Genomic DNA, 22445 nt, shown 5'->3' with positions numbered 1-22445 from the left:
TGACTGATCTGTCCTCTAGGGTGATGTGGGGCCACGAGGTCCTCCAGGAATCCCAGGCAGAGAGGGACCAAAGGTAAGGAAGTCCCTCCTCTGTGCAACCTTTAATTTGGGGTAAAAAAAGAAATCCATTTTAAAATACAGTACTTTTTCTAAAAATATTTTGGAAAAGTGGTGTAAAAGCCATTTGCAGGTGTCATTTATTTGTTCCCCAATTCTGTCCAAATGACATGCCCCAAGTGTCCTGAGAAGAGACACCTTCATTTTTCCAAAAGATGACAAAATAATTGAATGTACTAACTGTATTGTGTTTCTAGGGGAGCAAAGGAGAGCGAGGCTACCCTGGGATACCTGGGGAGAAAGGTGATGAGGTAAAAGGCTCTTCTCTGATCATGTAGCTCCACTGTTGATTCTTTCCACTTGACACAGCAAAAGGACATCAGTTTTCCTATAGCTCATGTTTGATGCCAAACAAACAAAAACAAAGACAGGTTTTTTTTTCAATTGTTAACACATTTTAAATAATATGTTGCTATTCAGTATCAGTGGCCCAATTTTTGAGACAAGGGAATTCAAACACAAAGTTTACCTATCAGTTACTACGTTTCTGTCTTCGTGTAGCAAGTGACAATTCCAGCCCACTCAAGGTGAAAGCATGGAGAAAGAGAGAAAGGAGAGTTACTGGAAAGAATCCCAAAGTAGCTCATAGAATTGAAGGGATAATTAGCAACCAGCCTAGGGATAGGGCAGCTCCAGAACTCAGCAGAACTTCCTGGACCGCTGCTGTAACGTGACTCAAGTTCAATGACCTTGGTTTGTCTGTATCTCTGCTCAGGAAAAACTCTTGAGAGGAAGAAAAAAAAAAAACTATCAAAAGGGTCTGCTTGGAATGGTTTAAATCAGCTGCCCACCCTCCCATTAAGGTTCAAAGTCAAATGTGCTCTTGAGATGGCGGCATAATTTTCTGACTCTCAGCCACACTGATGCTCAGGATAGCATTCATTCCAGCATAATTCACATTAACTCTTAGAAAAACCAGTTAGGATGATGAATTGTTGTTAGTTTAAACAGTTTTGATACTAATAATTCTTGATGAAAGTAAGTAAGCCATCTGGCATATATTAACCTTGATATTAGTGCAGAAAATCATAATGATATAAAGTAGATCTATTTTTTGAGTTGGAGTTATATATTTCACATTATAAATGATCACTGTTATTGTTTTTAATTAACATTGATTCTATTCAAGAAAACTGTAAGGATTGGGTTTTTTCCCAAGTTAAAAATTGAAAAGCAAGGAAATACAATGTTTATTTTCATCCGTAAATAAAACAGTAAAGGCCTTTTATTTTTGAAATAAGAAAGAGTTATTGAGCTTTTGCATCTTCACGCTCCACAGAAAGTTGCACTAAAGTACAAGCACAGTATCTGATTTTAATAGTCTAACAGCTTTTAACTGTCTAGACTCAAGAAATAGGCTTTAAAGGCAATTGAGAAGGTAATAACAAAAAGATCAGGAAATAATTGGAATTCAGGTTTTTTTTATAAGTGACTCCAAATTAAATTTATTAGAAGTTAACTTTTATTGATTCTGAAGGACCCCTCACTCTCCTGGTGAACTGAAATCCCTCTTTAATTCCTCCACTCTTTTAGTGTGCTTTTCCTTACGCACACGGTGTGGATTCTTTAACACAACATATGCAGACTTTGCACGATACTCTTAGATAGACAGTTCCAGCTAGTTCAGAAGGAGATTCTTCTCCACTGTTTCTTCACATCACATAAGTAGTATGAATACACCTGAAGTAGCATCCTAGCTCAGTTGGGCCTTTAGGGGGCAATGGGGCAATGCAGCTGGTCCCTCTCAGGGAGATGAGAAACATTGAATATTATCATGTCTTCTACTTGGGCTCAGATACTCCCTGAATTTTAATTTTTTGATTTGCTTAAGTGAATAAAATTTTCCCCAAGAATATATGTATTTCCAGCTGGCCAATAAACTATACTATTTTAATATGCATATAATATCCAATCATACAAAATCTAAGATGTCTATTCTACCCTTGGTGGAAAAGATACAGAAGGACACCCTGTCTCTTTGAGGAATTCCCAGTTATTATTTAATAATGATGCAATGGTCAATTTAATCCATTTGGGGACTTAAAGAGAGGAGTTGCCTGTTGGCTTATTGCTCTTACAAAAGTGGCATTATCCTCTACAGTTTTTGCAGATGTTGTTTCACAACTCAAGGTAGCAAATTAGCAGATGCTGATAGAACACAGACTCACCTCTCGTAGTCAGAGGGAATTCATGCTTGGAATACAGGTCTTTCTATAATATTTTAGAATAATAATTGATAAATAGGACATGAAAAATATTGTCAGCCATAAATTATAGCAATGGAAAAATAAATATTCTTGGTAGCAACTGGGGTATGACTTGCAAAATCAAAATATCAGAACAGGGAAAGAACTTAGCTCTAATGACCTTTGACTATCTATGCAATAAATTTTAATTTGTATTTTAGTTTTGGCACAATATGCTAACTTGACTGTCCTACTCTTTAATATGTATTTGTCTTCTTTCATGACCTTCTTGTCTTCTAAAATTATCTGCTTGCCCTTTATACATCCATAGTAACTTTTACCCTTACCGTGGAATTTCAGCTTGTTCAGAGAAAGACTGCTGAGAATGATTTTTTTTATTTATGGACGGAGGTTTATTTTAAAGTTTAATGTGGTCATCAAAGGTTAATGAGTCCCAAGCCTATAAATTAGACTACCTAAAGACTCACTCAGCATCTCTAGCCTGATTCAGTGTTGAGACTAAAAGTAGCAAAAAAAAAAAAAGAGAGAGAGAGAGAGAGAATACATATGAACACACACATCTTATACGTGTACATACAGAGAGGATTTTATGGAAATGTGGGTTTTTTGAGAAAAAGCAATTTGTGGTATAGCATTTATAATCTCCAGACATTTAGAGGTCAATTCCCAAAGGAAATTTGTTTCCTTTCCATTTACAAACCCATAAACAGTTAATGATGGGGGAATAAAAGGAGTCAATACAACATGCTGATGTGTACCACCTACACACACACACACACACACACACACACACTGAGCATTGCCAGTGAGGATGATATCATGGTGAGGAAAGCATATGTCAACATTCTTAAACAAAAGTATACATAAGATTTTACCCAAGACTCTTACTACATGAGGGATTTCAGCACTTTCAAGGAGAGTCTTTCCAGTATTTCTTCACCTCCCATCACATGGAAAACCTGAAGGAATGTATGATTCCATTAGGCATTAGATGGACAGACCCGGCAGGGCTTGGTCCTTGATCCAGTTGATGCAAAGAACCTTGATGCCATAGAACCTTGGTCTTTTAGAGCTCCCATAAATACCTATGTAGCAATTTTACAATGGTCACTTCATCTGTTATTTACAATATGTATAAAATGCATATTTCATCACAGTAAAGGGTAAAGCAATTTATTATAACAGTGAATGGTTTGGCACCATAAAAGGATTACTCAGTAAAGAAAATTCAATCCTGAAAAAGTGGAACCATTCAAAATAGAACTTGATACATCGTATGGTTATCTGAAATAACAAATGGGTATTTAAAAGCATATTTTTCTCATTAGAGAAGTCCTCTAAGTTCTTTATAGAAAATTTGAGAAATACACAAAAGCACTAAAAAGATAAAAGCTACTCCTATTTGTACTTCTCCAACTGTTGGTAAAAGTCATATTATGGTCCACAACCTTTCATCCACAATTCCACAGCTCAAATGCCTCTGAAAACCTGGGAAATTTTTCCCAAGTTTGCAGCAAATTTGCTGTTTGGCAGCAAAATCTGATGTGAAGTCATATGGAACTAGTCTGTTATTCCCATTTGGGGAGAATACCGTATGTTTTGCTATTGAAATATTTGTGTGTTTATTAGCAGGTGCTGCCTCAGGTGCCACTGGGAGTGTTATATAATATCCAGTATGAGCACTGTGTTCCCTTTCAAACAAATCTGAAAATTCAGAACTCTGAAGCACATCTGACACTAAAGTTTTCAGATAAGGCATTATGAGCCTCTATCAGTCTCATCTTTTATGAAGTGCATTTCTAATTTTTTAATAATTTCAACCTTACTCTACCTAACATTTTGTAACTTTTTCTTTTATGTGTTATTCATTAGCTCTTGAAATGATTTTAATAGTTGCAAAATATTTCATATTATGGATTTGATGTAACATATAACTAATATCCTGTTGCTGACATACTTGGTAAAGGAACAAATTAACTATACAAGTTATCAGTTAATCTAACCAACTCTTCCTTGAATATATAAATGTATCCAGTATAATTAGCATAATGCTACAAATCTAAGGCAGGGCGGGAGAGGCTATCTGTTCACTTTTATGCTTAAGCCATTAAAGTATTCTAAATTTAAATTCACCGATGAGCCAAATTTCTTATAATGAATTGGCCGTCTAAACTAAATATTGTAGCATAAAACAGAGCCTTGTCCCACCAGCTGAATGAAGCGTTAGTGTAATCATGTATTTCTTTAATGGCATTCTGCTCATCTGAAATTTGTATTTTCCTGCTTTAGCGGTGCTGGCTTCTCAAAGATGCTATTGTTGAAGGAGAGGCTCTGCCAGATCAGAAACGCTCTGTGAATCATTAGATTATGTTTGTTACACATTCCGTGTCATGGTATCTTAGCTCACCATCCTTTCGACAATTACCATGTTTCTTGATTAGCCAACATAGAAGTTTACTTTTCAATAGTCAAAATATTTGATGAACTAAATTGCTTTGTTTCCAACAATATAATAGATTTTATAGTAGGCACTATCTCTTTTAGGGTCTTCAAGGAGTTCCAGGTCTTCCAGGTGCTCCTGGCCCGACTGGACCCCCTGTAAGTATTTGCTAAAACAGTTTCACTCACACTTCATATCAGCTGGGATGATGCATTGTGAAGTAACTTTCTTTATTGCTTTTTGTTCTCTGTTCCTCTGCATGGATTATCCAGCTGTTGCTGGAAAAAGTAGCATCCAACCTCTCAGTTTTTTGTTAGTGTTACTTAAGGCTGTTTGGGGTTGTGGAGACTTGTCATGAAAATTCTACCAGGCCAGAATGCAGTCTGTGATTAAGCAAGTCCGTTTGAATAGAAGTTGGATGTAAAAGAGCATTATCTATTTTAGTTATAATTTTTGGCCTTAACCTTTGGGAGAGATATTCAGATGGTTGCACCCTTACATTTTTAACTGCCATAAACTAAGAATTTATTCTCTAGACAGAAAAAAAAGGGTCAAGGATTATCAGATTCTATTTGCTTTTATTCATATTTATGACTTAAAATACGCTCTACTTTAGTCAGCACTTTTTTTCATTGTCTCTCAAACACAACATCACGGCCTTTCTGTCTTTAGTTACTCTGTTTTCTTAAAACAGAATCTTTTTTTCCTTTCCCACCTGCTAAACCTAGTCTCTCATGAAAGCAGAGCTCAAATCTAGGGTTGCCGGTTGAAATACGGAACATGAGGTTAAATTTGACATTCCTATAAATACTTTTATAGCATGTTTGCCCCAAATGTTGTATTTTTATTTGCTAAATCTAGCAATCCTACTCAAGCCTTGATTTTTCCAACTCTTTCCTTCTTGTGCCTATGTAAGTGGTATGTAGGAATGTAATCGTGCTCCTTAATGTTTTGAATCATGGATTTGCCATAATGAAAAGTTTACCACTTATGCTTTCACCACAGTTATATAGAACAAACCTGGCTCTAAAGTGTACACTAAAATTAAAAGTTAAGAGAAAGAGTTGTGAGAGGAACCATGGAAATTATAACTTGGGCTATTCTCAAAGATGGTTTTAAAATAAATTTTATTTTCCATTGGTAAAATGCAGATCTCATAACTCAATATGCACCTTGTTAATTCTGCTCTGTGAAGTATTTAAAATGTTGATCACTACCAAAATTATAGCTCATTTAGGAAGGTATAATGTTATGTAAATTGCCATTTAAACAGCAAGGCTAAATTCTTAAATGTATTAAAAGGTTCCAATTAAGGTCATTAAGTGTGGTTGGCCAAGGTGAGAAAGCGACCACAAATACAAATTTTATCCTTCCAAGGGCTTATCAGCAGGATACAGCTGCTGTATCAGCCTGAAGAAAGGTAAGCTTATAGGACTGATTTAATCAAATGACCTTCAAAATGTATCAGTTTGAGCAACCAACTTCCAATACCCTTGGCCATTTAGTTGTTGTTTCGGTAACAGATTCAGTTTTGTTTTTTACAGGGCTTGTTGGGAAGAATGGGGCATCCTGGTCCCATGGGAACAAAGGGTGACAAGGTACAGAGGGAAAGCCTTACTTACTGTCCAAACTGGGGCTTGGGGTAGGGGCCAGGTGAGACCACTTACAGAGAAATCCATAAAATCAAGCAAAGCCTCAAAGTAGGAGTGATGTCAGGGAAGTGGGCTTGGAAGGACATAGCTCCCCAAATTGGTCTGAAGACAAGAGATATGTTCTCAGGGAAAAGGATGAATGGAACACGGGTGCCATATAGCAAACGTCCAAGCTGGACCCAGGGTCCTGGGAATCACTATGTGGAAGGATGGGATGAGGGCCGCCTCCTGATGAGGGGCAGGAAGGTGGTTTGCATCCGGGAGTCCAGCCGCAGGAGCCGAGGCTCCTGACAGCAGGCTAGCTCTCAGGACCAGGATTCCAGTAAATGATGCGCTTGCTGAGAAAATCTAGAAGTTCTGTCCTTAGAGGGTCATGGGGAAATCCGCTAAGGAACCAGCACAACTTGCTTCCTGGGGAATCCAGTTGATACGACAGATGGGTTGCTGTGGTCACAGGGAGGACCAGCCAAAGATGGGTCTCAGCAGGAAGTTCACATGGTTACCCGATTTAGGATCTAAAGCATCAGCCACCCCCCACCCCCCACCCCGCATGGTGTGGTAGAGCCAGCACATGAGTCACACGGACTAACTATGCAGATTAGAGAAATTCAAGAATCAGGAGTCCGTATGAGCCACTCAAGTGGCTTCTACCCTGAAATGACCACAATGGGGCATAACAGCATCAAGGAGTGAAGGAATCCCCCCAGACTGAATGGCCACAGTGTGCTTATTCTGGACAGGCTCAGCACATTTTTCTCTGATAGCATCCGGGGAGCTTGCCCAACCCCACCAGCCTTTTCTCTCTGATCTCGATGGAAATTATTCAGTCAGAGATTTGCCTTTTGAAGTTAATGGGAATTCCACACTGAGATGCGCTTTGGGGCACAGTTGAGAATGAAAATATGACTTTTAATTGTGCCGGGAAAAAAAGTCCTTTCAATAGGCACATATTTTCCTTGTTTGCTGTCCTCTCGCAGTTCATGAGAACCATGACCTAATTCTCTGAAGGACGCTGCCAGCAGCCAGCAGGACTGACGTGTCTTAGAGAGAGAGCCGCCTTCAAAGCAGTTTTGGGAAAGATACGGGATACCCGTTACTCATTCTCAGGCAGATACATTGCAAGAGAAGCTTTACAGTTGGTTTTTATTGATAAAGATAGAATCAAAAAGTGTACATGATTCTTTGGTTACTGAAAAAATGGGGAGATTGGAATGAAATCTTTCATCAAATTTATGAAAAAGGACTAAAATCCCTGAAAATTCTTGGACATCATACGTAGGAATTTTACTCTCTGGACTTTTTTTTCGTAACCATTTCTTGCCATTGCCCCTGATATTCAGGGACTTAAAAGATTTTTTGAGGCCATTATTCTAAAACAAAACAAAACAAAGCAAACAAAAAAAAAAAGCAGTTACAGGAAGAACTGGTTAAAGGCATCAAAGGGAGTGTCATACCTCTGCTTATCATGGACCGATAAGCATCCTGTGTTTTATAAAAATAAAAATGAAATCCATTTTTCAAGTTTCAACTTGAATTCATTTTTCACAAATTTCATTTTCGGTCTGCTTTGCCTGGAAGCAGAATGCCTGAGGCTGTTTACACTGTAAAGAACATTCTCTTAAACAGCATTATCCCACGGTCACCTGTGCTCAGTGGGACATGCCTGATATTAACTTAGTAAGTGAAAGAAGTTTCTCCTCCTGCAGACACAACACAGGAGGATTTGTGATTTTCTACTTTAGTCAAATTATGTGGATGCCCCCTCTGGTTCCCAAAAGATGAAGGTGTGGAAGTGAGGCTAGAAATGAGGGTCTCCCCCAAAAGAGCCCTGTCCCGAAGCCACCCCTGCGGGGCAGGAGGTCTGCTCTGCACCCTCACGTGGGGAGAGTTCCCCCAGCTGCACTTGAAGTCCAGGATCCGATCACCTGGCTGTCTGGCTCCATCAAAAATAAGCTTCATTCCTGGGGCTCACACAGTGAGGACGTGAATGCCCGTGGGAAAAGGCATTTACCTTTCCTGCGGTCTAGTAATGTAATTCCCCAGGTAAAGGGAAAAGCTGAGCTGGATAAGACTTTGCAAGGCTGAACAAAATGACAAGTCCTACTGATTTCAGAATGTGGTTCTATGAGCAAGCACAGTCTGGTTCATAAACCTGGGGTAGAAATGTCTAAGCCATTGATGTTGGTCTATGTACCCCTTGCAGGGCAGCGAGGGACCCCCTGGGAGACCCGGACCGCCTGGACCACCTGTGAGTTGTTTCAGGTTTAAAACATAAATTCATGCATTTACTTAAGACTTGTATAGGGAATTATATTCAATATTCCGTAACATACCATAGTGGAAAAGGGAAAGAAGAGCTTTTGTAACTCACAGGCCAGACTACATTTAGATATTCTCAAGGATAAAAGTCATCTGATTTTTATATACGAATATAAACAACAGCCAGTGTGGCTTTGGGGAGCCCTGATTTCCCCCCATTAGCTCAGCCCTGAGGCACAGTGCTCAGATTTGCAGACCGCGGGCCTCCCTGCTGTGGACTCAGTTCACATGGGTGTATGCCGACTCTCCACTTCCTGCCTGGGGGACCCTGGGAAAGTCATTTAACCTCAATGAGCCTCATTCACGGAAAAGAGAGGGGCTGTAAATAGAGATCCCTTCTGGCAGTGTGAGTTGGTAGAAAAATTGTATTGTGCTGTGTGTGTTCATTACCATCCATGATGCCTGAGATGCAAGGAAAGTCTATTTATATAGCGCCTAGTGAATGAAATGTACAAGGGCCATTGATGTTTTCCTGCTCGGGATTGAAACAGATGTGCACGTTGTCGGGAGGAGAGGTGCTTCTCTCTGGAGCAAGTCTGCCCTCATGTGGGGTCTCGCTCAAACAGCACCACAGCTTCCGTCCAGCCAAACGTTCTTTCCCATGTGCCTCAGAGGGCGAGTTGAAGAAGCCAGACTCACAGAGGGGCAGAATTCATCTCTGACTTTGTTCTTCCTTTTTTTTTTTTTTTTTTTTTTTGGAGAAAACAATCAGAAGTTTAATAACATACGTATCTCCTATATGCAAGGGAGACATCCAGGAAAACTGAGTAACATCCTGAAATGGCCCAGGGTGTTAAATGACCTTAAATATCACCTTCATCTGAAAACAAAAGAAAGGAAGGGTATGGTTGTTGTGCAGATTTATGTCTTAGCTTTCCCCATTGATAAGAGTATCTTGAGATTCTGAAGACAACGCAATCCCACGCTCTGCACACATCAATGAAGACATTGGCACTCTGTTTTCCTAAACCCACTCTTCAATTTTGTGTCACTGTACTTACCTTCTCCCTTGACAAGGAAGCATTTGAGGCTCAAACACTAAAATGCACTCCCTCCCCAGTAGACAGAACAGCAAGATACAACATGAGCTCACAAAAGGGACCTATATTTTACAATGGACTTAAGAAATCTCCCTTCCCCCCACCCTCCAGATTCTCCGAAACTATTTATTCTTCAAGACAAATTAAATGTTGTCTTTTCTGGGACCCATCCCCCAACCCCGGCACTGGAAATCTCAGACAAAAGTATCCTTCACCCTCGAGGACTAAATACAGTAGACATTCAGCAATTGTCAAATTGCTGAATTGAATTGTCAAATAAATGAGTGAAATACTAGAGAAATAAGTGAACAGAGCGTTTTTCCTTCCTTCACAAGTGTTTGAAAGATGCGTGCAAATCAGCGCCCTGCACACCACTGGCCACCATGGTCCAAAAAGAGGGCAATGATGGCTCTTCAGTTTTGCAACTGAAACATGGAAATCACAAAAAGGAAAATACAGGTTATTGACTCTACGGGAATTTTAAAAATGAAGGCAAAAAGATCCTAACTAAAATTTTCATTTGCAAATTTCTCCTGAATGCCAAAATGCATGATTTTGAAAGCCTCTCAAATTAGTTTTCTTTAAGTGTTAGTTACTCTGGCACTTTGCATTCACAGGTCAATTTTATTAGGAAGTTCGTGCTCCCTATTGTTCTAAAGAATATGTTTTTGTAGAAACATCCACACAGGGTTGTGAGTAACATCATCTCCCCTGTTTCCTTTAATTTTCTATTTAGTGTGACGAGACTGTGGAAAAAAATTACCTTTCAGTAGCCAAATTGTTCCCTATTCACATCTTCATCAGCACTCTGCGTTATGGCCTGCAGGTCAGCAGGCTGTAAACAGTTAGCATAAATTGGCAATTCAGAAACTGAATTTTAATGAGCAAATAATATTTTCCTCTGAATACATTAGTGTCTCATCTGTCAGGCTGGCACATTCATCACAGCCCCACTGAAAGCGTGTGAGTGTTCCAGGTGGAGCTCACACGCCTTCTGGTTTTTTCCTCTACATTTGCTTTAGAAAAACCGAAAACAGAAACATTGTAATTTTTACCAATAGCATTAAACTCAGTTTCTAAAATAGAATAGGAAAAACATCATTTGGTAAAACAACAAAAGGTAGAGATGCTCACTATTAACTTAAAAGAATAACTCCGTATCTCATTTCTCTTCTAAGGGTGTACCATTCAATGAAGGGAATGGAATGAGCAGTTTATATAAAATCCAGGTATTTACTTATTTTTAAAGAACTTTTATTGAGATATAATTGACATACGATAAACTGCATATATTTAAAGTGCACAATTTGATATTTTTTTTCTTAGTAGTAATGCATATATGGCAATCCCAATCTCCCAATTCATCCCACCTCAACCCCCACCCCCCACCCCACTTTCCCCGCTTGGTATCCTTATGCTTGTTCTCTACATCTGTGTCTCTATTTCTGCCTTGCAAACCGGTTGATCGGTACCATTTTTCTACACTCCACATATATGCATTAATATACAATACTTGTTTCTCTCTTTCTGACTTACTTCACTCTGTATGACAGTCTCTAGGTCCATCCATGTCTCTACAAATGTCCCAATTTCATTGCTTTTTACAGCTGAGTAATATTCCATTCTATATATGTACCACATCTTCTTTATGCATTCATCTGTTGATGGACATTTAGGTTGCTTCCATGACCTGGCTATTGTAAATAGTGCTGCAATGAACATTGGGGTGCATGTGTCTTTTTGAATTCTGGTGTTCTCTGGGTATATGCCCAGTATTGGGATTGCTGGGTTATATGGTAGTTCTCTTTTCAGTGTTTTAAGGAACCTCCATACTGTTCGCCATAGTGGCTGTATCAATTTACATTCCCACCAACAGTGCAAGAGGGTTTCCTTTTCTCCAGACTATCTCTGGCATTTATTGTTTAGACTTTTTGATGATGGCCATCCTGACTGGTGTGAGGTGATAACATCATTGTAGTTTTGATTTGCACTTCTCTAATAATTAGTGATGTTGAGCAGATTTTCTGTGTTTTTTGGCCATCCATATGTCTTCTTTGGAGAAATGCCTATTTAGATCTTCTGCCCATTTTTTCATTGGGTTGTTTGCTTTTTGATATTGAGCTGCATGAACTGTTTATATATTTTGGAGGTTAATCCTTTGTCTGTTGATTCGTTTGCAAATGTTTTCTCCCCAGGTATTTACTTTTCTAATTATGTAAAATTACAGGGGTTACTACAAATCCTTCTCACCTTTGTCTTTTTCTTTTGAAGGGAGGTGTGAATGCACCCAGTTACCCAGGGCCACCCGGCCCCCCGGTAAGTACAGTTGTTTATCACCAAGCATATTTTAGCTGAACAGCCACACACGCACAAAAGACCTCCAGAGTTCACTAAAAAGTACATGTTATAAACATAACCAAAATTTTCTGTGGGAGGAAATAAGTGAAACCAATTATAATAATATTGGGAAAATGATCAAGTCAAAATAAAGAAAAGCAGCATTCTGCAGAGTGGTGTCACTTTTTGGAAACCTAAGAACTAAATCAATGTCCAAGCACTCACTGTCATGGGAGTTCCACCAAGTTATATTTCCTCATCTTATGCTTCACATCCAAATCGCAGCAAAACAAAACTCGCCGATATTTTTATGTGTATTGAAGCAAACTGGACAAAAATTCTTCATATTCTGTAATGTTCCTTCAGTCATTATACACTAGATGACTTCTCATATTTTTCTTATAGGGCCCCAAAGGCGACCCTGGCCCGGTGGTATGTATATTCTCATGTTTTGTGTCATTTCAAAAATGTCTTTGTTAGAGTTTGAAAGAAGAGCTTCAGGAGAGACACCTGCCTTCTCAGATGCTCCTCGGTGCACACGCTCCTCATTTCAGGATGCTTACGCGGCCGCTCCCTGGGCGCTCTTCCATCAGTGCGCTGGGCTGGAGGAAGATGCCTATAAACCTCCAGAGAACTAGGACACGTTCGTCCCATAGGACTATTTTGATGATTGATTCCATGTTAAGTAGATGGTGGAAGAAAAATATTTATTGGAAAGAAATTCGTTAGTAGGTCTGCCATCTCCCCCAACAACCACAGCAAAAAAACGGGAACTGTTTATTTGCTTTGAGCAGTTGTTCCGTAGATGTGGGGCGCTGTCATAACCCCGTTTAATAGGAGCGATGTATCAGGAGGTTGACCCTTGGCCTGGAAAGAGAGCCTGTCCTCCCGCCGCCAAAGGGTGATGACTGTTAGGCATCCTTCTCAGCCGTGAGCGTCCCTGTAAAAGTTCTGCCAAAGGCAGTTCGAGTCCCTTCATTCCTTGGGAGATTTTCTGTCATATCCTTTTCAAGCATATGTTCTGTCCTTCACATTTCATTTCTATGTCCTTTATATACTTTATATACTTCAAACTGAGATGTACCTGAAACCGAAACTTTCAAACCACTTTCCATTGCCATGGGAAGAAATTGAAGGCCATTTTCCTAAAGTGGAGTTTGGTAAAACTAGATGAATAAATTGTAAACAAGCAGAAGAACAGCCATAAAAAAGCAATCTTTTCACATCTAAATAGATTTTCAAAGGAGATGCACAAAAAAGCTTATTTTTGGTTATTGGGCAATACATATTAAAAGTCAATTCATTTTCCCCTAAAAGTGTGATTTCACCCAGTTACCATTTTCTGAACCCCAGCTGTGTCATTTAGAAGTTTCCTTTGTTTCCTTACTCATGCTGCACTTTCCTTATCTATAACTTTTTTTTTAATGCTTTTACCCCACCATATCCTTCATTCCAATTTTAATCTTCTTTTATCTGATTGATAAGAATTTCTTCTTGGTCTTTCCTTCTCATGCTCACACAAACAAACATCCCCTCTGAATCATTCAGCAGTACATAGGCTTCTCACTGTCTGTTCTGGGACACCCAAGTAACTGTAGATGGAGGTGAGAAGCCTTTTTAAAAAGCATTATAGTAAAGGATAGATTCTAGTTCACTTGGATTGGAAAGTGGGTGGCAACAACAATGTAGACAGATGTGAGTAGAATTTGAAAAGATTAGGCTTCAAAAATTTTTAGCTGCAACAAAGGATGAAGAATGAAAGTTAAGTGAAGGATGTTCCTTGCTCTTAGAGACATGAATTAAATGGGTGAAGCACAAAAACAGAAATGTGGAACCATGAAATTAACTACCATGAAAACCTTCAGGTTTATTTTCGATAAAACTTTAGATTATTCCTTTGGAGAATACTAAGAGAAATACTACCTCATACCACAGAGACAGATAAGCCAGGAATGGTAGAGTCACAGGTCTCAGAGTAGAAAATGGAAAAGTCCCATCAGGCTAGGTGGGGGGACATTTACTCTTCAGCATCCTACAAATCCCAGGACCCCAGATCTGCACCACTGTTTCCAATCTTCTCAGTGAAACTTTGCAGAAAAAAACATCCTTAATTGAATTTATTATCTTCTGAGGCGCACCATTTCATTCCCTTGGTGTTCAGTTTATAATTGGCTTTCAATTAAATGTTTATTATTAGCTACTTTCAAACAAATATTGATTGATTGGCTGAGCATCATGCAACCAATTCCTCTGTCCTAAGGATAGCTGAGGATGTAAACAAAGAGAACCGAAGACCTTATTTCCTTTGCCAATAACCCAGAGCCTCTATTACAGAGCTTCCTGCAGAATAGTATCTGAACATCTTGTTTTCCTGATTGACAGGTTACATATTGGTAGATGTTTAAAAAGATTTTTGAAGCAAAGAAAGTATCAAATCATATGCTTGCTCATTAAGCATTCTGTGATAAGGACAATATAAATCATAATGGAAATGAGTGTTGGTAAAATTTTTGAAGCGGATTAGAATTAGGTATGCAAAAATACATTTACAGAGGATGAACTTGGGAAGCTGCCTTTCCCATGTGGTGATGTTGAAAGCATCCAGTGTCTTAAGAAAATATTTGCAGTTAACATTAATTCATTGACAAGGAGGTATTAAACAACTCCCCACTTCATCTCCTTAATTTAAAACCCCTAACGCTTAGTGTTCAAAGGTGGTAGTTTCCTTCACCCTGACCATTCTAAATAGGTTCCTTGAGGACCTACAGGCTCGTCAGCTGGGACCAGACACCAACATATGTAACAGATTTTTTTAACAGAAATGCCTACCTGTCTCTTCTCAGCGTCTGATCAGCCATAACTGCTCGGGGACCAACCTCTGAAGCACCAACAATTCATGTCCAGCTCCAGAGAATGTTGAGGGGTGATAAACTTTGCTTTCAGAGCTCCATCTTCATCCTCTTAAAGACTTTAGTCTTGTTTTCTGATAATCTAGAAGCCTTAGGTACCTCACAAATTGGCAAAGCGTATTAAAGCCCAGCCTTTTCTTCTAATTCAGATTGAAATTAGAGCTATCACTGCCTAGAGGGATTCTTTCAGAGCAGATTCTTAATCAGCATAAAAACAATGAATTAGAAAATATTGTAAAGCAACTATGCTCCAATGAAAATTAATTTTAAAAAAGAAAATATACTTCTCCAGGGAATAGCTTTATTCTCAAACTGTTTTCAAATACCAAATGCAAGAATACAGATGCTTGAAAACAGAGCATACTACTTACTTGCTAAATTACCAGTGTTTGAAGGAGTATTTTTTTAGGCAAAAAAAAATACCTTTGCTTTTGAAATCAATGCTTTAAAAACATTTTGATCATCACTTCTGTGTTCTTATGTTCATATTTAACAGGGAGAGCCTGGTGCAATGGGCTTACCAGGACTAGAAGGATTTCCTGGTGTAAAGGTAAGTTAGACATGTGTTCACCAATTCAACATTCAGAAATGTTTATTGAGCACCTACCGTTGGACCAGGAACTGTTTTTAGGTTTGGGGATGTATAAGGGAACAAAATAGACAAAAATTATGTTCTAAGAGGGGGATACAGAAACTAAAAGAATAAGCACAAATAACTAGATAATACTGTTGGTAAGTGCTGTGGAAAGAAAGAAGCAGAGCACATTAGAGGCATCAGGAGTGCAGAAGAGGAGGGGATGATTTTAAATCAGGTGGTTTGAGAAAGCAGGAACTGAGCAAAGACCTGGAAGAGGTGGGGGGGGGCAGTTAGCCAAGTCCCTTCAAGCCAGAAGGAGGAGTGTTCCAGGCAAGATGAGAAAGTTCTGGAGATGTAATGTATAGCAAGGCGACACTAGGTAACAGTACTAAACTGTATGCTTGGAATTTGCTAAGTGTTCTCACCACACACATAGCCATGACCTGTGTGCAGTGATGGGGATGTGAATTAGCTTGTTGTGATGATCATTTCACAGTGTACACATGTATCAAATCATCATGTTATACACCTTAAATATATACAACTAAAAAAAATTTTATTAAAGACAAAGAAACAGAAGGTCTAAATGCCCTGAGACAGGAGCATTCCTGGTACACCCAAGGAGACCCTGGGGAGTGAGCAAGGGGGGCATGGTGGGTGTCAGAAGTCAGAGAGGTGGGGTGGAGGCTAGGAGCAGCCCCGCCCTATAGACAGCAGTGCCACTCAGTGTGGCCAGTGGAAGACCAGTGCCAGTGTGCAGACCCTTCGTCACGGCTTCTGGGGCGAGGGAAGCACAGAGATGGAGAGAAAGCATTTAAACAGCTTGTCTGGCAACTTGACTTTTGACATCGCCATGGTATCCGAACATGCGTCTGGTAGACTCACCTTGGTTCCTGATGCATTAGAAAACAAATAAGTAAATAAACTGCTCTTTCACCACAGGTAGTTTGAGAAGCACTTAATTAATAAAGAGGCTTACCAGCCATTGTAAGGACTTTATCCTTCACTCTGAGTGAGATGCAGAACCAGCAGTGGTTTCTGAGTAGAAGAGTGATGGGGCCTGCAGCTGGAGAGTGAGGATGGGGCAGGGAAGACACTCTGTGGGTATGTGGGGGAGTGACGTCGGCTCAGATTAGAGCAGAAACAGTGGAGGTCGTGAGGAGCTGCTGGGTTCTGGACGTGCTGTGAAGGCAGGGGCAACAGGATTGATGGGATGTGGGTCTGAGAGAAGAGTCAAGGACGGCTCCACAGTGTTGACTTGAGCAACTGGCATGAGGACAGCTACAGGCAGAGTCTGTTTGAAGGGTAGGATGAGAGTGATCTGGAGTATAATTTTGGACATGGGACTGAGTTTGGAAGTCTCTATTAGGCAGCAAAGTGGGGGTGTTGAGTAGGCAGGACAATATGAAAGTATGGCATTTACAAAGAAGTCTAAGTGGAGATATAAATTTGTTGTCTAAGCTATAGATGCTATCTGAGAGTCAGGAGGCTGGATCAGATCACCAAGAGAATGACAGTAGACTTTTTTAAAGAGAAGAAGATCAAGGACTGATCCCTGAGGCCCTCCAACATTAAGATCAGAAAGAAAAGGGGGAATGCGCAAGGGAGACTGGGATAAAGTGACCAGTAGCCAGGGGAAATGGCAGTATCCTGAAAATCGAGCAAAAATCATGTGTCGAGGAGAAAGAGTGATGATCTCCTCAAATCCTGCGAATAGATCAAGTAGGATGGGGATGGGGCCAGGGAGGATGGCCAAGTATTGAGCACTGGGTTCAGCAACATGGAGGTCATGTATCGCCAGAGGAATGATTACCATTTCACTGGGTTGGTAGGAGCAATTGCTGGACTTGAACGGGTTTAAGAGAAAATGAGAAAAGGAGATTTAGAGACAGTAAATACAGTTCAAACAATGCTCAAGGAGTTTTGCTACAAAGGAAAGCGAAGAAATGGGCCAGAAGCTGCTGCAGGAGGTAGGGCAAGTTTTACTAAAATGGATTTTAAGACCATAGACGTACCAGACTGTTTCTGTACTGAAAGTATGATCCCTAGAAAGAGAGGGGGGATGATGAGATAGGAGGAGAGAGGAGAATTGCTGGAATGACATCCTTAACTAGCTAAGAGGGGAAGGAGACCTAGCGCATAAATGCAGGGTTTGGCTTCAGAGAGAAGCCTGGGTATGTCATCTATGGTAACTGGTGGGAAATCAGAGTATGGGGTACAGATGCTGGTATGTGGGCGCACGAATTGATTGGAGTCTGTAGAGGTTCTTTTCTGATTGCTTCAGTTTTCTCAGAGATGGAGGAGTCAAGGTCATCATCTGAGAGTGAGGTAGGGAGAAGAGGTTGGAGATTTAAGGAGAAGGTCTTCTACGAGAGAGAGAGAGTCCAAGGACCACAGAGTGTGATGGCTGAGCAGAACCGCCAAAGGTTCACCGTCACAAACTGAAGAGAGACCAGTCAGTGAGATTAAGTACCATGCACAGACGCTCAGGCAAAGGCACAGAACAGGAGGGGAGATGGATTTAAACAAGGTTCTAGTTTTGACAAGTGAGTACGAGAAGCAAGTATGGGCCAGAAAGCCACTAGTATACACAAGGGAGTGATTATAACTGACCATGGAATTTAAACTAGATCCATAAGGAGGAGGGGCCATCTAGGCCATGAAGGATAATGAAAAATTTGTACCATGGATGTATTAGAGATCTTGGTGACACCAAAAGTTTTGGGGGTTCAAGGTACTCAAAGGAGTGATTTAGAATGATAGAACACGGTGGTCCAAGATTGGAATGTATACAGTGGAGGTTATGGAGGGATGTAGTTATTGCTTTTGACAAGGTCTCCAGTATAACTATGGAAATAAGAGACCAGATCATTAGATGAGAGTGGTTCAAAGAACCGTGAGACCCAATTGTTGGAAGGACCATCTTGTCAGAGAGGAGCCCTCTTAACATTAATCTTTATCAGATATGTAGACATTTCCATTGAATGAAAAGTTACAGTATATTCATTTCCAGGGTAAAAATCCTGTAATTTAAAAGGAGCAGAGTGGAACTGACATGAGATTCCCTATTTACATTCGTCACTCATTTTTCTAACCAATCATTTTTTTTTTGACTGTGGCTGTGCTTTATATATTAAAGATACTACTCCTATCTTATAGGATGGAGCCTTTATCCTGTTGGTCCTTGCCTTTCAGTTTAAGTTTAATCGTATTGTATACGTAAATATAACATTTAGGTGGTCAAACCTAAAACTTTTCCTTTATAATTTCTTGTTTTGCTTCTATTGATATGTACTAAATGATTTTCATTCTCATTCTCAAGCAAAATCAGATCATCTAACTTGATTTGCTTCTAGTTCTTATTAATGCATTTTATTTTTACATAATCTATATGGAATTTATATGGAGTATAATGTAAAGAGAGAATCAGGCTTTTGTCAAAGAAATTATTCAATTATTAGCACTATTTGTTGAATGATACAGCCCTTTCTTTACTAAAATCCTATTATAAAGGTTGGTCTGTTTCTAAGGTTTCTGTTATATTGCATTGATATACTGCTTAATCGTGGGCCAATATTCCATTATTTCAATTATTAGAGCTTTATTGTATGTTGAAATATGATATTGCTAATCTCTTTATTATTCTTCTTTTATTTTTAATCTTATCTTCCAATATATTTATTATCCCAAGTGAACTTTAATATCATTTGATCAAGCAGCAATTTGTAAAAATTGCATTAAATTTATAAATTAGTTTGGGTGGCAATGACACCTTTATAGCACTGTCTTGCCCTCCAAGAACAAAACATCTCTCTCCATTTAATCAAGTCTTCTTTTATGTCCCTCAGTGAACTTATGAAGTTTTTTAATGTAGATTCTGCTCAACAAAAATTGCCATTTTATTACCCCATATATAATCATAAGTATTTTTAGCCTTGTCAGCTTTATCTAAAATACCACGTTGCCTTTGGAAAAAGGGTTGTCATTCCACTGTTCAGAGCAATTCCAGGGATCTTTTTATTGGCCTAAAGAGGAGAAGCTACAAAATCCCTAGTTATAAACACGTGTATTCTAACCCTGCATCCAATGAGCCAAGTATAGCAAAAGCTTTTTAGAAGACATTCAGTGTGCTTACTCTTTTAAGTATCGGTAATGAATTACTTTTGAATATGTGGAATAAAAATATTGACTAATTTTACCTGTAACTATGTATGGGGTTCTGTTTAAAAGAACAGGTCACAGAAATGATACCATGAATGCTCGTTTTCATTAAGATTATTATTTGCTTTGGTTTTATGGGGAAAAAGTGGAGGGGGGAGAAAAAGAGAGGGAGAAAGCATTAGTAGGTCCCACTGGCTGTAGTTCTCATTTTGTTCTTTTCCCATCTAGCCTCTAGAGTCACACCAGGTGATACTGATAACATAAGTTCTAAAGAGAAGCTTTACCAAATCCAAATGATTATTTGCACATTAATTTTATCGGTGGAGATTTTATAGGTATCATTTTAAGTAGTACATTTTTTGCAGGGAGATCGAGGGGCCGCGGGTCCCCCGGGAGTGGCCGGAATCTCGGTGAGTCTAGATTCTCTCACGCTGTCCTCAAGGGTACCAACCATCAGAAGGGCTGGGAGCACACAGTGACTCCTGAAATCTCCAGTTTAAAAAACAAAACATCTGTCCCTCTACCACCTCAAGAATGCCCCTTTCTTTATTTTCATCTTCTAAAATTTTTTCTTTGTTTTTTTTTTCTTCCCAACTGACTTTCACGTGGGGAGGGGAAGCCCAGTTACCTGTGATGATGCGTTAATATAGCACAGCTCTGAGTTTCTCTATTCTTGTCATATTTCAAGGCTCCTTGATCCTCAAAAGGCAAAGTCCTCATCTTCAGGCGTGTGCTTGGCAAGTTCACATTAAGCTGCCATCTGCCTGAGTCTTCCCTCAGCCGGGTGTTATTAGCAGAGCTTTATTGCTGCTAATGTTTCCTCGTAAACTAGCCTTTCAAGCCGCTCAATCATTTTTGTTGCTCTCTGGTGTCAAATGTTTTAATCTCATCAAGGTCTTTTCAGATGAATAGGAAGTGCTCCAGGAAAGGTTAAAATCATTTCTCTGAGCCCTAGGGACCATTCTGATCTTCATTCATGATGCTCTAATTAAAATTTTGTGGTCAGGCTTCATGAATAAGAGCCCATTTATCCTCGCTAGGTGCCCCTGCAGGGTGGGCCAGGGTAGGAAAGTCAGTGGAAACTATATGCTTCAATCACAGGAACATGAGGAAGATAAGAAAGGGCCCTACCATCACCCAGCACCACCCAATGACCTCTGCTGACTCCCACCACCACTCAGAGCCTCCTACCACCCCCCACCACCCCATCCCTCAGAAGGAGGGTAGCCACTCTACTTCACTCTATTTAGTTGCTAAGTCTAACAACAAAAGTAAAAACCCATCCATGCTCCATAGAAAATCATCCTGTATGGAGGATAACATCCCCTTATTTAGCTGTTTTGAGTCAAGTTAAATATTAGTATGATTGTAAAAGTAACAAGAAAATATTTTCTTTAGCAAGCACTGCAGAATTTTTTATACACGAAAGCATTCTTCTTGAAAACTGGCTCACACTTGGTCCTGTTCCTCCCTGCTCTCCCCTACTCACTACCATTCCTAGCAACACATTTGCAACTGTTTGTGGAATTGACCTGCCTGCCTTATAGACACACCCTGTTTTTGTTTCCACCTGGTATAATGAAGGGCCACCAAATTCATTCAGGTGGGACTATAAATTACTTTCAGCTGTTACTCTAAACTAGGTCTACCTTCAAAGAAAAAATACTAACAATTATTGGAAGTATTGGGTTGGCCAAAACGTTTGTCCTGGTTTTTCTGTAAGATGGTACAGAAAAACCTGAATGAACCTTTTGGCCAACCCAATACTTAAAAATAACTGACAGGCTCAAAAGACGATCTAAATGAAGAATTCCAGGGATATTTTTGAAGAATGCAGCATGATTGAAATTAGGGGCCAGACTGCCGCTGTTTTGGATGTCTAAGATCTAATACATTTACCTACAATGCAGTTTCCATTTCTCATCATTAAGATTAACTGACAATTACAGAAATGGGGAAGGGTAAAAAATTTTGCATGCTGCAAATATACAACTGGATAGTTTAAAACACAACTTAATTTTTTATAACTGGACCTTAATATGGTGCAGAAAATGAAATAGTTCAAAGATCCTGAAAATAGTAATGATGGTTACACAACAGTGTGAGTGTACTTAATGCCACTGAATTGTACACATAAAATGGTTACAATGGTGGATTTCATTTTATGTATATTTCACTACAATAAAAAAAAATTTTTAAGGCATGTGTCTACCTGCTTAGCACATCAGGGGCCTCTGCTGAGAACCAAGGGGCCCAGGCCTGCTCCTCCGGGAACAGAGCTGTCTATTTCTTCCTCATGTACTCAGGCCATCCAGGGCCTTCCCCAGGGCTCTTCCTCCCCACCCTCTCAGGATGGTATGTGGGTACAGGGGGCAGCATGCCCTCCCCCGGGCCTTCAAAGTCCCCATCCGGAGGCACAACCCGGCCTTCAGGATCTTTGACTAGAGCTCCAGGCCTGAGCACCCTGAGTCCACGCCAAGACCCTTTGGGACACTGGTTTTCTCAACCCTAACACATCCTCCAACTGAAGTCCATGGGATTTCAGGCACTCCTGCTGCACACAAGGGCTGTGGGAGCCCAGGATACCATCTCAGGTGGGGTGTGTCTGCCTCACTTCACCACTCTTGCTGTAGCTGAGCTGCCAGGAGGTCTACTCCCAGAGTCCTATACAGCGAGTGGGGAAGGG

General features: G+C 39.8%; 1 protein-coding gene across 1 annotated transcript in view; it reads left to right on the top strand.

Annotated features, from left to right (window-relative positions):
• The window catches only part of COL19A1 (collagen type XIX alpha 1 chain), a 375262-nt gene that overhangs the window by 321234 nt on the left and 31583 nt on the right, over window positions 1–22445 (top strand). Inside the window, exons 32-41 of the mRNA XM_057737773.1 lie at window positions 20–73; window positions 315–368; window positions 4869–4922; window positions 6309–6362; window positions 8620–8664; window positions 10954–11004; window positions 12047–12091; window positions 12518–12544; window positions 15518–15571; window positions 20125–20169. Of these exons, the coding sequence (XP_057593756.1) occupies window positions 20–73; window positions 315–368; window positions 4869–4922; window positions 6309–6362; window positions 8620–8664; window positions 10954–11004; window positions 12047–12091; window positions 12518–12544; window positions 15518–15571; window positions 20125–20169 (483 nt within the window). The remainder of the gene's footprint in view (window positions 1–19; window positions 74–314; window positions 369–4868; window positions 4923–6308; window positions 6363–8619; window positions 8665–10953; window positions 11005–12046; window positions 12092–12517; window positions 12545–15517; window positions 15572–20124; window positions 20170–22445) is intronic.

This window comes from Hippopotamus amphibius, chromosome 6, assembly GCF_030028045.1.
Source record: "Hippopotamus amphibius kiboko isolate mHipAmp2 chromosome 6, mHipAmp2.hap2, whole genome shotgun sequence".
Classification (NCBI taxonomy): Eukaryota; Metazoa; Chordata; class Mammalia; order Artiodactyla; family Hippopotamidae; genus Hippopotamus; species Hippopotamus amphibius.
Note: the sequence above shows the minus strand (reverse complement) of the source record. Positions and strands in the feature narration are given on the sequence as shown.